We start from the raw sequence: 16,511 nt of genomic DNA on the forward strand, positions 1-16,511 counted from the left end.
ATTATAGCTATTTTAGGATTAATATTTATTTTACAGGCAACTTTGTAATTATTTTAACCAGGTACAATAGCTATTAAATAGTTAAGAACTATTTAATAGTTACCTAGTTAAAATAATAACAAATTTACCTGTAAAATAAATCCTAACCTAAGATATAATTAAACCTAACACTACCCTATCAATAAAATAATTAAATAAACTACCTACAATTACCTACAATTAACCTAACACTACACTATCAATAAATTAATTAAACACAATTGCTACAAATAAATAAAATTAAATAAACTATCTAAAGTACAAAAAATAAAAAAGAACTAAGTTACAGAAAATAATAAAATATTTACAAAGATAAGAAAAATATTACAACAATTTTAAACTAATTACACCTACTCTAAGCCCCCTAATAAAATAACAAAGCCCCCCAAAATAAAAAATTCCCTACCCTATTCTAAAATACAAATATTACAAGCTCTTTTACCTTACCAGCCCTGAACAGGGCCCTTTGCGGGGCATGCCCCAAGAATTTCAGCTCTTTTGCCTGTAAAAAAAAACATACAATACCCCCCCCCAACATTACAACCCACCACCCACATACCCCTAATCTAACCCAAACCCCCCTTAAATAAACCTAACACTACCCCCCTGATGATCTTCCTACCTTGTCTTCACCATGCCAGGTTCACCGATCCGTCCTGGCTCCAAGATCTTCATCCAACCCAAGCGGGGGCTAGACATCCACTGAAGAAGTCCAGAAGAGGGTCCAAAGTCTTCCTCCTATCCGGCAAGAAGAGGACATCCGGACCGGCAAACATCTTCTCCAAGCGGCATCTTCTATCTTCTTCCATCCGATGACGACCGGCTCCATCTTGAAGACCTCCAGCGCGGATCCATCCTCTTCTTCCGACGACTAGACGACGAATGACGGTTCCTTTAAGGGACGTCATCCAAGATGGCGTCCCTCGAATTCCGATTGGCTGATAGGATTCTATCAGCCAATCGGAATTAAGGTAGGAATTTTCTGATTGGCTGATGGAATCAGCCAATCAGAATATAGTTCAATCCGATTGGCTGATCCAATCAGCCAATCAGATTGAGCTCGCATTCTATTGGCTGTTCCGATCAGCCAATAGAATGCGAGCTCAATCTGATTGGCTGATTGGATCAGCCAATCGGATTGAACTTGATTCTGATTGGCTGATTCCATCAGCCAATCAGAAAATTCCTACCTTAATTCCGATTGGCTGATAGAATCCTATCAGCCAATCGGAATTCGAGGGACGCCATCTTGGATGACGTCCCTTAAAGGAACCGTCATTCGTCGTCTAGTCGTCGGAAGAAGAGGATGGATCCGCGCTGGAGGTCTTCAAGATGGAGCCGGTCGTCATCGGATGGAAGAAGATAGAAGATGCCGCTTGGAGAAGATGTTTGCCGGTCCGGATGTCCTCTTCTTGCCGGATAGGAGGAAGACTTTGGACCCTCTTCTGGACTTCTTCAGTGGATGTCTAGCCCCCGCTTGGGTTGGATGAAGATCTTGGAGCCAGGACGGATCGGTGAACCTGGCATGGTGAAGACAAGGTAGGAAGATCATCAGGGGGGTAGTGTTAGGTTTATTTAAGGGGGGTTTGGGTTAGATTAGGGGTATGTGGGTGGTGGGTTGTAATGTTGGGGGGGGGGGGTATTGTATGTTTTTTTTTACAGGCAAAAGAGCTGAAATTCTTGGGGCATGCCCCGCAAAGGGCCCTGTTCAGGGCTGGTAAGGTAAAAGAGCTTGTAATATTTGTATTTTAGAATAGGGTAGTGAATTTTTTATTTTGGGGGGCTTTGTTATTTTATTAGGGGGCTTAGAGTAGGTGTAATTAGTTTAAAATTGTTGTAATATTTTTCTTATCTTTGTAAATATTTTATTATTTTCTGTAACTTAGTTCTTTTTTATTTTTTGTACTTTAGATAGTTTATTTAATTTTATTTATTTGTAGCAATTGTGTTTAATTAATTTATTGATAGTGTAGTGTTAGGTTAATTGTAGGTAATTGTAGGTAGTTTATTTAATTATTTTATTGATAGGGTAGTGTTAGGTTTAATTATATCTTAGGTTAGGATTTATTTTACAGGTAAATTTGTTATTATTTTAACTAGGTAACTATTAAATAGTTCTTAACTATTTAATAGCTATTGTACCTGGTTAAAATAATTACAAAGTTGCCTGTAAAATAAATATTAATCCTAAAATAGCTATAATATAATTATAATTTATATTGTAGCTATATTAGGATTTATTTTACAGGTAAGTATTTAGCTTTAAATAGGAATCATTTATTTAATAAGAGTTAATTTATTTCGTTAGATAAAAATTATATTTAACTTAGGGGGGTGTTAGTGTTAGGGTTAGACTTAGCTTTAGGGGTTAATACATTTATTAGAATAGCGGTGAGCTCCGGTCGGCAGATTAGGGGTTAATAATTGAAGGTAGGTGTCGGCGATGTTAGGGAGGGCAGATTAGGGGTTAATACTATTTATGATAGGGTTAGTGAGGCGGATTAGGGGTTAATAACTTTATTATAGTAGCGCTCAGGTCCGCTCGGCAGATTAGGGGTTAATAAGTGTAGGCAGGTGTCGGCGACGTTGTGGGGGGCAGATTAGGGGTTAATAAATATAACATAGGGGTCGGCGATGTTAGGGCAGCAGATTAGGGGTACATAGGGATAACGTAGGTGGCGGCGGTTTACGGAGCGGCAGATTAGGGGTTAAAAGTGTAATGCAGGGGTCAGCGATAGCGGGGGCGGCAGATTAGGAGTTAATAAGTGTAAGGTTAGGGGTGTTTAGACTCGGGGTACATGTTAGGGTGTTAGGTGCAGACGTAGGAAGTGTTTCCCCATAGGAAACAATGGGGCTGCGTTAGGAGCTGAACGCTGCTTTTTTGCAGGTGTTAGGTTTTTTTTCAGCTCAAACAGCCCCATTGTTTCCTATGGGAGAATCGTGCACGAGCACGTTTTTGATGCCGGCCGCGTCCGTAAGCAACTCTGGTATCGAGAGTTGCATTTGCGGTAAAAATGCTCTACGCTCCTTTTTTGGAGCCTAACGCAGCATTTGTTTGAACTCTCGATACCAGAGTTAAATTTATGGTGCGGCCAGAAAAAAACCCGCGGAGCGTTAACAGCCCTTTTACCGCCGAACTCTAAATCTAGGCCTAAGATAGCTACAATATAATTAATAATTACATTGTAGCTAGCTTAGGATTTATTTTTATTTTACAGGCAACTTTGTATTTATTTTAACTAGGTACAATAGTTATTAAATAGTTATTAACTATTTAATAACTACCTAGCTAAAATAAAGACAAAAGTACCTGTAAAATAAAACCTAACCTAAGTTACAATTACACCTAACACTACGCTATCATTAAAATAATTACATAAATGAACTACAATTAAATAAAACTAATTACAATTAAATAAAATTAACTAAATTTAAAAAAAAAACCCACTAAATTACAGAAAATCAAAAAAAATTTACAAGAATTTTAAATTAATTACACTCAATCTAAGCCCCCTAATAAAATAAAAAGTCTTCATCCAGGCGGCATCTTCTATCTTCTTCCATCCGGAGCGGGTCCATCTTCAATCCAGCCGACGCGGAGCCATCCTCTTCCATCGACGTCCTAACACTGAATGAAGGTTCCTTTAAATGACGTCATCCAAGATGGCGTCCCTTGAATTCCGATTGGCTGATAGGATTCTATCAGCCAATCGGAATTAAGGTAGGACAAATCCTATTGGCTGATGCAATCAGCCAATAGGATTGAAGTTCAATCCTATTGGCTGATCCAATCAGCCAATAGAATGCAAGCTCAATCCTATTGGCTGATTTCATAGGATTCTATCAGCCAATCGGAATTCAAGGGACGCCATCTTGGATGACATCATTTAAAGGAACCTTCTCTCAGTGTTAGAACGTCGATGGAAGAGGATGGCTCCGCGTCAGCTGCATTGAAGATGGACCCGCTCCGCCCCGGATGGAAGAAGATAGAAGATGCCCCCTGGATGAAGACTTCTGCCGGTCTGGATGTCCTCTTCTGCCCGGATAGGATGAAGACTTCTGCCGGTCTGGAGGTCCACTTGTGCCCGGCTGGGTGAAGACGTCTCAAGGTAGGGTGATCTTCAGGGGGTAGTGTTAGGTTTTTTTAAGGGGGGTTTGGGTGGGTTTTAGAGTAGGGTTGGGTGTGTGGGTGGTGGGTTTTAATGTTGGGGGGGTTGTATTTCTTTTTTTACAGGTAAAAGAGCTGAATGCCCCGCAAAAGGCCCTTTTAAGGGCTATTTGTAATTTAGTATAGGGTAGGGAATATTATTATTTTGGGGGGGCTTTTTTATTTTATTAGGGGGCTTAGATAAGGTGTAATTCATTTAAAATTCTTGTAATTTTTTTTATTTTCTGTAATTTAGTGGGTTTTTTGTACTTTAGTTAATTTTATTTAATTGTAATTAGTTTTATTTAATTGTAGTTAATTTATGTAATTATTTTAATGATAGTGTAGTGTTAGGTGTAATTGTAACTTAGGTTAGGATTTATTTTACAGGTAATTTTGTATTTATTTTAGCTAGGTAGTTATTAAATAGTTAATAACTATTTAATAACTATTGTACCTAGTTAAAATAAATACAAAGTTGCCTGTAAAATAAAAATAAATCCTAAGCTAGCTACAATGTAACTATTAGTTATATTGTAGCTAGCTTAGGGTTTATTTTACAGGTAAGTATTTAGTTTCAAATAGGAATAATTTAGTTAATAATAGTAATATTTATTTAGATTTATTTAAATTATATTTAAGTTTATATTTAAGTATATTTAAGGGTGTTAGGGTTAGACTTAGGTTTAGGGGTTAATAACTTTATTATAGTGGCGGCGGTGTACGGGGGGGCAGGATAGGGGTTAATATATATAATGTAGGTTGCGGTGGGCTCCGGGAGCGGTGGTTTAGGGGTTAAACAATTTATTTAGTTGCGGCAGGGTCCAGGATCGGCAGGATAGGGGTTAATAACTTTATGTAGGTGGCGGCGGTATAGGGGGCGGCAGATTAGGGGTTAATAGGTATAATGTAGGTGGTGGCGGGGTCCGGGAGTGGCGGTTTAGGGGTTAATATATTTATTATAGTTGCAGCGGGGTTCGGGAGCGGCGGTTTAGGGGTTAATATATTTATTATAGTTGAGGCAGGGTCTGGGAGCTGCGGTTTAGGGGTTAATATATTTATTATAGTTGCAGCGGGGTTCGGGAGCGGCGGTTTAGGGGTTAATATATTTATTATAGTTGCGGTGGGCTCCGGGAGCGGCGGTTTAGGGGTTATTATATTTATTATAGTTGCGGTGGGCTCCGGGAGCGGCGGTTTAGGGGTTAATATATTTATTATAGTTGCGGAAGGGTCCGGGAGCGGCGGTTTAGGGGTTAATAACTTAATTTAATTGTGGGGGGCTCCGGGAGCGGCGGTATAGGGGGTAAAACAGTATAGTATAGTGTGGGTGCTTAGTGACAGGCTAGCAAGAAAGTTGCGAATAAGCCGATGAGCAGCGAGATCGATGACTGTCAGTTAACAACAGTCCGCTGCTCATCGCACCGTACTTGATGCGCTGCTTTTTGACAGCTTTCTTGATAAATTTGGCGAACGTATTCAGGTCCGCGGCGGCGATGTTAGGCTTGATAAATAGAGGCCTATGGGTGTAAAAAAACCCAAATTTTTTAAGTTGAATTTCAGGAAACGTGGGCAAAATAAAATATTATGAATGCAAAAAGACATTTTATTTAGAATTACATTTTTAGTTTTATGTCCGCCAGTAGATATTTTGGGGCAACTTAATTAACCATTGATTGGGCAGTGACTAACATGTGTGCACACACAAACATAGAAATACACAAGGAAATACTCACAAAGACATACATGAACAGACACACATGCACACAGAGATACTAACACAGATGACAATAACACATACACACAGACACACACTAAAATATACATAAAAACTAACAGAAACACACACTAACACACAGACAACACAGATACAGAGAGACACTAACAAAAATAGACACACATAGACAGACACGCACATACTAACTACTAACACTAACACACATACACTAACACATAGACACACTAGCACACATACACTAACACAGACACAGATCCTAACAGAAACACACACTAACACATACACACAGACACCAACAGAGATACAGAGAGACATTAACAAACATAGACACACACATACCGACACAGAGAGACTGATATAAACAGACTCACTCACTAGCTGACAAAAGCTGACAACAATTTAGAGATATGATACATTTAAGTAAAAGGGATTCACTCTTACCTTATCAGCTTCAGCTCTAACGTTGACCTTCACTGTTTGCACATAGGTTCTCCACCCTGGGAGTAGGGATGGGTGAATGCTTTGCAACATTCAAAAAAATAAAACTATTTTGAAAACATTTTACAACATTCTAATAATTAGATTTGAATTATGCAATATTTGAATTAAAAAAATTGAAAAATTGATATATTTGTAATATTATTTCTAATGCTTTCTTTAAATGTAATATTCCAATTATGCAATATTCAAAATAGAAACTTTTGAATCAATTAATATAGTTGTATCTTTTATGTATCCATTTACTAAATTACCTTCCACATGAACTATTGAACTTCTGAATAGTATTTGTTAAATCGAATGTTGCATTCAAAATTTTGAATGTGGATAGTCAATCTAATTATGAACATTCGAAAATTAAAGTAACATTTGAAAAACGGAAATAGCATTCGTTATTGAATTTTAATAGATTTTAATTCTTATCAACATTTGATTGTCCAAAAACCAATTTCTTCAGGACTATTTGTTCTACCAAAACGCATTACACTTTCAGCACATTCCCCCATCCCTACCTAAGAGGCCACCTCCTAAATTTTGAGTGCTAATTGTCTAGCGCCAATAGCCCCTACATTAAATTAATTCAGCCCCTGGATCTGCTGGCTTCCACCAGTTTAAAAAAAAAAAAATGTCCCAAACTCCTGGCACCTAAGGGAGTGAAACGCATTGGAATTAGTGTGGCCCGGGCCCCCCTGTGCTCTGCAGTAGTGTGCTCTCATGCAGTTAAAAAAATGGTCCAAGTTCCCCAGCGCACAATGAAATGTGGGCTCAATATAGCACTTGTGTTGGTGCTGCTCTGGGACCCGGCCCCCTGTAATAGCCTGGTTTCACATTGTCCCAAACTCCCAGCACCTTAAGGAAAATGTAGGTTAACGCATACCTGCTTTAGTGTGGTCCAGGCGCACTGGACTCTGCTGTAGCCCACTGTGCTGCAATTTATAAAGTGTCTCAGGTCCCGGCGTGCTATGGAAAAACACTTGTAATAGCGTGCTCTAGCTCTGCCACAATTAAAAAAACAAAAGACACATCCCTGGGAAGTTAAAGAAAGTGGGGGGGCATGTCAGTGCAGCCTGAGTCCTGGGCCCCTGACGGCAGTGAGCCCCCCCCCCCACACCCTGATGGTGGCCCTGTCTCTAAGATGCAACTAAACATTTAATAATGTTTAATAAAGGGATTTCTGTGGTCAACATTAGCATGAACTATTGTTGGACATATCTAACTCAGAGTTCTCTGGTGCACTGAAAATAATGTATATGGAATATTTATTGAGAAAACTTGCCTGATATGCTATACAAATATGGTTGTGGCTCAAAAACAAGTCAAAATTAGGACAGGCCCTAGAATATGAAAAGTCAATAATTCTGGAAAAAAAAACTTTATGAAGAGGGGCAATGTCACATATACAGTGTAAAATACCAAAAATGTGATCTGACAATTGATGTTACTGTACTGAGAAAATAAAAATATAACATTTTTGTTCTTATGCTTGTGAGGTGTGTCACTGTCCATCAATAAAGCAGTGGAACTTATCAACCAGCAAGCAATCAGTTCTATAAGGTCCAGTTGCATCCAATTTTACCAGCTTTATCTCAAAGGGACATTAAACAGTTAAAATCTGTCCAAGATAAACACATTGGGCTTCATTTACCAAGCAGCTATAGCTCCTTCGGAGGCCCACCTGAAACTATAGTAAAGATCCCTGCTCCTTTACCAGTCCGCAACCTAAAAGTTGGCAGATTAAAATCATCCCAATATGATACAATTGGGATGTTTGACGGATGGCTGCTTCTTAACTTAAAGGGACATAATACTCATATGCTAAATCACTTGAAACTGATGCAGTATAACTGTAAAAAGCTGACAGGAAAATATCACCTGAGCATCTCTATGTAAAAAAGGAAGAGATTTTACCTCACAATCTCCTCAGCTCAGCAGAGTAAGTTCTGTGTAAAAAGTTATACTTCAGTTGCTGCCCAGTAAGAAATGAACAGCAGCCAATCAGCATCAGTGGTGCTGAGGTCATGAACTCTTTTACTGTGATCTCATGAGATTTCACATAACTCATGAGATTTCATAGTAGACTTCCTTAAACTGAATAGGGAAATAACATGAGTGTGCATAAGGCTTACTCCCTTGCCTGACCTGGGACAGACATACTGATTTGCTGCTTAAAGTCCTTTGCAATGGGGTGTGAATACTTAGGACATTTTGAGGTAAAATATTTTTCTTTTTTACATAGAGATGCTCAGGTGATATTTTCTAGTAAGCTTTTTACAGCTATGCTGCATAACTTTCAAGTGTTTCAACATTTGGGTGTCATGGCCCTTTAAGTTTCAGGCAGACCTCTAACTTTGGGGGTAGAAATCAGGTAGAAATCTCAAGGGACTACTGAAAGTATATGGTCTTCACTTATGAAGAAGTAACTACAAGTTAAGAATCAGCAGTCACTGCTTCCTATCCACTGTGGCAGAGATTAAAGATGATTGACATGTCATGCGCCTCTAGTTGTCCGCCAACACGTTCATAAATGTGGTCTTAACATTTTCTTCTTTTTGCTGTAACTCAAAATAAATGATATAATTTTGTTCAGAGGCAACTGAAGTCTTCAGACCTACTTACATTGTGTCTTTTTTATTCTAATTACAGATCCCACTCTTAAGGTAGATGACAGTAATACACGTATACTGATTGGCTGTTTAGTTGCCATCATTTTCATTCTTGTGGCAATCATTGTTATAATACTTTGGAGACAATTTTGGCAGAAGATGCTTGAGAAGGTAAGAACATAATCTAGGTTCCCCCAAATAAACTCTATTCGTAATTGTAATCTTCATGTTAAGCCGTTGTGTCATAATTAAATTGTTTTTACCAGTGGGCCTTATTTAAAGGGACAATTTATCCAAAAACATTCTCTCCTTTAATTTGTTTCCAATTATCTATTTTACCTAGCTATAGGCTATTGAGAAACTATGTAAACACAGTCAGCAGAAGAAATGACACTCACAGTGGGAGTTGGAAGAGATAACGCTCTAAAACATTAATTTTCAATTGTTCTTTCTAAGTATTGTACAGAGACAGAAATAAGCAAGGGAAGAATTTGAGTGATAAGATAACAAGATCTGATCTGTCAGCAAGCCAAGCCTTTTTTTGATGGGCTGGATTTCAAAGTGTAAACCCAGCTATTTATTTTGCAAAAAGAGGCATAAATGAGCAATTTCTCATACATTTTATATGCTGCAGCTGGTATAACATTCAGGGAAAAACAATTTTACAGCGAACTGTCGCTCTAAAGGATCACTAAATACAGTAAAATTGTATAACTTACAAATGTACAATAAAAAGACGATGGGGTCAATTTATTAAAAGCCAGGCAGACATGATTCGCTATAGCATTGCGAAATGCTTGTGCAATGCTGCCCCCTGCACATTTGCGGCCAATTGGCCGCTAGCAGGGGGTGTCAATCATCCAGATCGTATCTGATCGGGATGATTGCGCACCGCCACCTAAAAGGTGTCGGAACAAGTTAAGGAGCAGTGGTCTTGCAACCGCTGCTTCTTAACTTCACTTTCCAGATCGCCAGAAACTAAAGCAGAATCCGCTGTTTATTAAATCTCCCCCAATGTAGCACTTACTTGGAATTTGAAATGAGCAGTAGAATATTTTCTGGCAAATTTCAAAGTTAATAAAAATTTTCCTCCCCCTGTATCATGTGACAGCCATCAGCCAATCACAAAATGCATATATGTAAAAACTGTGCACTCTTGCACATGCTCAGTAGGAGCTAGAGCCTAAGAAAGTGTGTATATAAAAAGATTGTGCCCGTTTTGATAATAGAAGTATATTGTAGAGGTTTTTTTTGGAATTGCATGCTTTATCTGAATCATAAAACTATTAATAAGGTTATTCACAGCAAACCAATTGGTAATATTTTGTAAGAATATAGTTCTAGTTATAGGAATATTCTAGTGTAATAAAAATAAAATGCTCTGTTTCATTAGAATTTTTATTATTAAAAAAATTCCCTTTTTAATGTGTGTTTAACTCTTACAAAACGGTTAAAAGAAGAATATAGTGAAAGCAGTGATAAGCATACGCATGTATGCATGCCGTGACTATGTATTTAACCTCTTTGCAACGGTTAAGCACATAATAAAATAAATGACTTTGTTTAAAATTACCCTAATGAAGTAGAACCAGATTACAAGTGGCATGCTTAATAACTTTTTGGCTTGCGTGCTTGCTGCGCTCAAAGTATAAATATATTGCGGCCCGGTGAGAGCTCGGATTACAAGTTGAAAGTAAAAAGATAGTGCTCGAGAGAAAGTAGTCCTGAAGTGTGTTAACTTCAGGACTACAGATTCAGCGACCACACTAACCTCTCCCCATAAAACATTATCAATTGTGCGCTTACCCCACAACACGTTAGGCCAACTGCACTAAACCCAAAATTAATTAGGAATACTTTAAATTCCAATGTTCTTTTATAGATAGATAGATAGATAGATAGATAGATAGATAGATAGATAGATAGATAGATAGATAGAAAGGTAGATAGATATTGAATATAGAGATATATATAGAAATAATTTATTTAAAAATAAAATAAAAAATTTTTTATGTAAAGAACATAGGAATTTCAAGTATTTAAAATATATGGTACCAAAATGCAATCAGCTATATGTAGATATATGTATTTATAAATAAATAGAACATATTCTGCTATGCAAAGAACATTGGAATGTTAAATATTCATATTTTCATATCAGGTTAGCGCACATGAGAATATGCAATCGGGTTTGCACGCGAATTGGGTGTTAGTTTTTTTTCCACTTTTTTGCTCCATTGACTTCTATGGGGAAATACATGAACACGCACGCAATATTCTAAGTTCCGCTTTTTGCTCTCGTTGGGTTAGCGCAAGAGCAAAAACAGTTTAATTTCAACTCATAATACAAGCGCAACTTAACGGGCTTAAAAAGCTTACTTCTCGCTCGAGTAGGAACATTAAATAACGCTCAATCTAGCCATCTTTAACTTATCTCATCAGTACCATAACTTTATATGATCATGCGAGAGAGGTAGGATAATTTACCAAAACCACACACTCACTTATAAATAGAAAAATAAATTGAGATAAGTATAAAATTAGTAAAAAGATGAATTATTGGGTTGAAAAACTAAGTAGACAATCAATCAATTACATAATTAACACACAACAGAAATTAATTTTCATGAAGCAATCAGCAATTGTTTTACAACAGAAAACAACAAACCCAATGGCCAGTGGACCCTAAAACACATTCTGACCATAATACTTAAGCATACCAAGCAGTACACATATATAGTTTATATGTCTAGCACTTTCTTAATATATTTAATGGGACACTAAAGTCAAAATGAAACTTTCATGATTCAGATAGAGCATGCAGTTTTATGAGACTTTCCAATTTACTTATATTAACAAATTTTGCACATTCTTTTTATATACAAACTTTCTGAGGCACCAGCTCTGACTGAGCATGTGCACAAGTTCACAGGGTATTCATTTACTAGCCTCTGATTGGCTGATGGCTGTCACAGGATAGAGGGGGCCGGCAAAAAGGGAAAAAATAAATTTCTCAGAAAAAGAATCCACTGCTTATTTGAAATCCAGAGTGCGTGTTATTGCATTGTTTTTTTATTATATACGTATTAATTATGTAATTTTATTGTATTTAGTGGTCCTTTAAGAGCAAGCGGAAAGCACCTCCCTCAGTAGCACTCAAAACATCAAGGTCACTCTGAAAGTGTTAGCCCAATCCTGCTACAGATCCAGTTTGGAAAGCAACCATGTTACATAGCAGTACAAATTGAAATTGCCATAAAAAAAAAGATTATTCAGGGTTCTAAACAACTTATTGTAATCAGTGTAAGAGTTGTATGAATGGAAATCTACTAAAAATGGAAAATGCACTGCAAAATATCCCAAGTTTATATCCCAACTGATTTTTTGAGTATTCTCATTGCCTCTCTTCTTTACTCAGGCATCACGGAGGATGTTAGATGAGGAGCTGACGGTAAGCCTCTCCCTTCCCAGCGACTCGAGCATGTACAACACCAACCGACGGCATGATTCTGTCTCAGCTAGCGAGCAAGAATCTAATTCCACATATGAAAGAATATTTCCCCTAGGTCCAGATTACCAGGAGCCTACACGACTCATAAGAAAACTTCCTGAATTCACAACTCAAGCAGTAGGAGAAGAAGAAGCTGGTAAGTAATAGACCTCTAAGATAGCATTCAAATGTGCTGCAATATTTATATTGTTAAACTTATTGAATTCAAGGTAAGCCTTGAGGAATAATAAACAAAAACAAAAAAAATAATATATATATATATATATATATATATATATATATATATATATATATAAATATATATAAATACAGTCCAGCAATTGCACTTTCTGGATTTAAATCACAGCAAACTTTATTGTGAACGTTTTCGGAGCATTCACTCCTTCCTCAGAGGTCTGAGGAAGGAGTGAATGCTCCGAAAACGTTCACAATAAAGTTTGCTGTGATTTCAATCCAGAGAGTGCAATTGCTGGACTGTATTTATTGAGAATTTTTTTGGACCCTGGTACTTGTTTTTTGCGCGAGTGGGAGTGCGCTTTTCCAATTTATTAATTTTATATATATATATATATATATAAATATTGTTCTTCCTCTTTGATAGGCTTTATCATTGTCTTGGCTATACCCACATATACATGTTGGTAGGCACTTTGGCTATATCCACATATTAATATCCTCTAATCCAACTGATCAGTGCTACACTGGGTGATGACATCTGTTTGATTTATCCTGCCAGTACCATAGCTTTGTATGTCAAATAAATGGTAATAATAATGATTTTCTATCTTTGTGCATGTATATGGTGTTAAAAATGTTTCTCGGATAGAATGCTGACTGACAGAATGCTGAAGCACATTTGTCCGCCAGACATAGGTCCAGAAGATTATATTCCGAGTGGAGCAATGACAGACATTCCCGCTACTCACTATCAGATGGTCCTGGATGTCGAACAGCACAATCACACAATCAAGTAAATTGCGCAAACGAACACAATTACATCATCCTTAGAAAAAGCTGGAAATTTAAATATATATTGAGATTTAATACGGGAAAATGCAAGGTTCTACATTTTGGAAGTAAAAATAAGCAGGCAACGTATTATTTAAATGGGACAAGACTTAGCCAAACACAGGAGGAAAGGGATTTGGGGGTAGTAATAGATAAAAAGCTAAAGATGGGTGCACGATACAGGGCAGCAGCTTTAATAAGATACTAGCATGTTTTAAAAGAGGCATTGACTCAAGGGAGGAAAGCATAATTCTGTCACTATATAAAGCCCTGGTAAGACCTCACCTTGAGTATGGAGTGCAGTTCTGGGGACCAATCGCAAAAAAAGGTATTGCAGAACTAGAAAAAGTTCAGAGATGGGCCACAAAGCTAATAAGGGTATTGGAGAATTTAACCTATGAGGAGAGGCTACCCAAACTGGGTCTGTTTTCTTTAGAAAAAATGCTTTTAAGAGGTGACATGATTACTTTATATAAATATATTCAAGGCCCATATACAGAGATGGCAGAAGCTCTATTTATTCCAAGAAAATTGTTTGTGACCAGAGGTCACAATTTAAGGTTGGAGGAAAGGAGATTTAATCTCCTGCAACGGAAACGTTTTTTCACTGTAAGAGCAATAAAATTGTGGAACTCATTACCAAAGGAGGTAGTGAATGCCAATACTCTAGATACACTTAAAAATTATTTGGATACATTTCTGTCTATAAACAAAATTCATGGATATGATTGCTAGTATTAAATGGGTCACCTTTCAGTGGGATTATATAAGCTTAACTGGAAGCTTTTTGTATATATTTTAGATTTATATAGGTTGAACTCGATGGACTTCAGTCCTTTTTCAACCTCATCTATTATGTTACTATGTTACTATTGTATAAATACCAGTACTGAGTAAAAAGGTTTTTTTTATATTAATGTTGCATCCAATAATTAGGAGAATACAAAAATAAATAAATTAAATAATCATATCTAAGTAAAATAAATAATAATAATAATAGTTAAAAATGAAAAATATGTTCATAAAGACAAGTAAGGGAGTAAGAAAAATGTTACATCAAGGTTACGCATACATTGTAGACAAAAAAAAATGTAACCTATTGGAGATGTTCAAAAAAACACCACTGTCTCTGTGACAGAACATTTGACTCAGCTCCTTTAGGTTTTCAGTTGTATACAATACATGTTTTAATAGAAGATAACCATACCATACCATTAATATACTGCATATCTGTAATGCTTGTGGGATATTCCACTATCAGACCAAACTTGGCCAGTAGTCAAGTGGAATGATAGGAAATATCCCAGAGCAGAGAGAGGGTTTGTAAAATGAGGTAAGCAGTACTCACAGAAGGCAGGGCAGTACTCAGCGGCAGGAAGGTAATCCAGCAGTATGGAAGTTCAGGGGTAAAGCAATAGAAGGACCGGGAACAGGCAGGAGTCAGCATCAAAAGGATATCCAGCAGTATACCAGTTCAGGGGTAAACCAAAAGAATGGTCAGACAGGCAGAGTTCATCAACAGTAAAGCAGTCCAACAATTCAGGGGTTAAGGCAAGCAGAGTAGTCAAAGCAGGCAGAGTTCATTAAAGGTAAAAGCAATCCAGCAATTCAGAGGTTAAGGCACGCAGCGTAGTCAAACAGGCAGAGTTCATCAACAGTTATGCAATCCAGCAATGCAGAGTTTAAGGCAAGCGGCGTAGTCAAACAGGCAGAGTTCATCAACAGTTAAGCAGTGCAGCAATTCAGAGGTTAAGGCAAGCAGAGTAGTAAAAACAGGCAGAGTTCAGGAACAGTGAATCAATACAGCAATTCAGCATACAGATATACAGCATCCAGGAGCATAAGAATTAACACCTATACTTGGGCACAGGTGAGAGAGACTGAGGCCTTTACATAGGGAAGACAGGGTGGCCGGTGATGATGTTGTCACTGTGCTGCAGTTACACTGCCGTATCCCTAGCAACAGGAGGGAGTGCCTGTGTCCATGGCAACGGCAACAGCAGAGCAGAGGAGCAGAGTGACAGAGCCCCCTTCTCAAAGTGTACCTCCGGGACCCTACATAGGCTTGGTGGGATGTGCTGCATGAAATCTGGAGACCAAAAATGGAGCATGCACATCACTGGCAGGAACCCAGAAATGATCTGCCACGCAGTAGCCCTTCCAGTGTACGAGGTACTGTAGTTGCCTGTGCCTGTATCTGGAGTCTAGGATCTTAGCACCCTTTTACTCAGGTTCACCATGAATCAGGAGCGGGGAGGAGGTGGTCAGAGCTGAGTACATCTGTTCTTGAAGAAAGGCTTGAGTAACGAGATGTGGAAGACAGGGTGTATGCGTAGGGTTCTGGGCAAGGCCACTTTGTAGGCACAGGAGACAGTCTTTTAAGGACCATGTAGGGGACGATAAACCTAGGCCCTAATTTGTGACGGGGTTGACGTAGACGAATATGTCGAGTAGAGACCCAAACACAGTCACCTACCGAAAAGGCACGAACAGAAGCTCTATGATGATCAGCAAACCTCTTGTATCTGGAGACAGCTGAACGTAACTGAGAGCGAATACGTTACCAATGAGTAGTGAGGTTAGCAACGTGTCGGTCGGTCTGCAGCAGGAACCCCTGTGGATAGAGCAGAAAGAGGAAAGACACGAGGTTGGTAACCTGCTGCAGCTTGAAATGGAGAACATCGTAGATGGCGTCCCTCGAATTCCGATTGGCTGATAGGATTCTATCAGCCAATCGGAATTAAGGTAGGAAAAATCAGTTTCGCTGATCGGAACAGCCAATAGAATGCAAGGCCAATCGGATTGAACTTCAATCCGATTGGCTGATTGAATCAGCCAATCAGATTTTTCCTACCTTAATTCCGATTGTCTGATAGAATCCTATCAGCCAATCGGAATTCGAGGGACGCCATCTTGGATGACGTCCCTTAAAGGAACCTTCATTCGTCTGGTAGTCGTCGGGCCAGCAGG

The 16,511-nt window shown here is 38.1% G+C and overlaps 1 protein-coding gene across 2 annotated transcripts in view; it reads left to right on the forward strand.

Annotated features, from left to right (window-relative positions):
- The window catches only part of DDR2 (discoidin domain receptor tyrosine kinase 2), a 228,395-nt gene that overhangs the window by 173,061 nt on the left and 38,823 nt on the right, over positions 1 to 16,511 (forward strand). For both annotated transcript variants that reach the window (XM_053694077.1, XM_053694078.1), the window contains 2 exons: positions 9,063 to 9,193; positions 12,441 to 12,669. In XM_053694077.1, the coding sequence (XP_053550052.1) occupies positions 9,063 to 9,193; positions 12,441 to 12,669 (360 nt within the window). The remainder of the gene's footprint in view (positions 1 to 9,062; positions 9,194 to 12,440; positions 12,670 to 16,511) is intronic.

Source organism: Bombina bombina, chromosome 10 (assembly GCF_027579735.1).
Source record: "Bombina bombina isolate aBomBom1 chromosome 10, aBomBom1.pri, whole genome shotgun sequence".
In the NCBI taxonomy this organism is placed as follows: domain Eukaryota; kingdom Metazoa; phylum Chordata; class Amphibia; order Anura; family Bombinatoridae; genus Bombina; species Bombina bombina.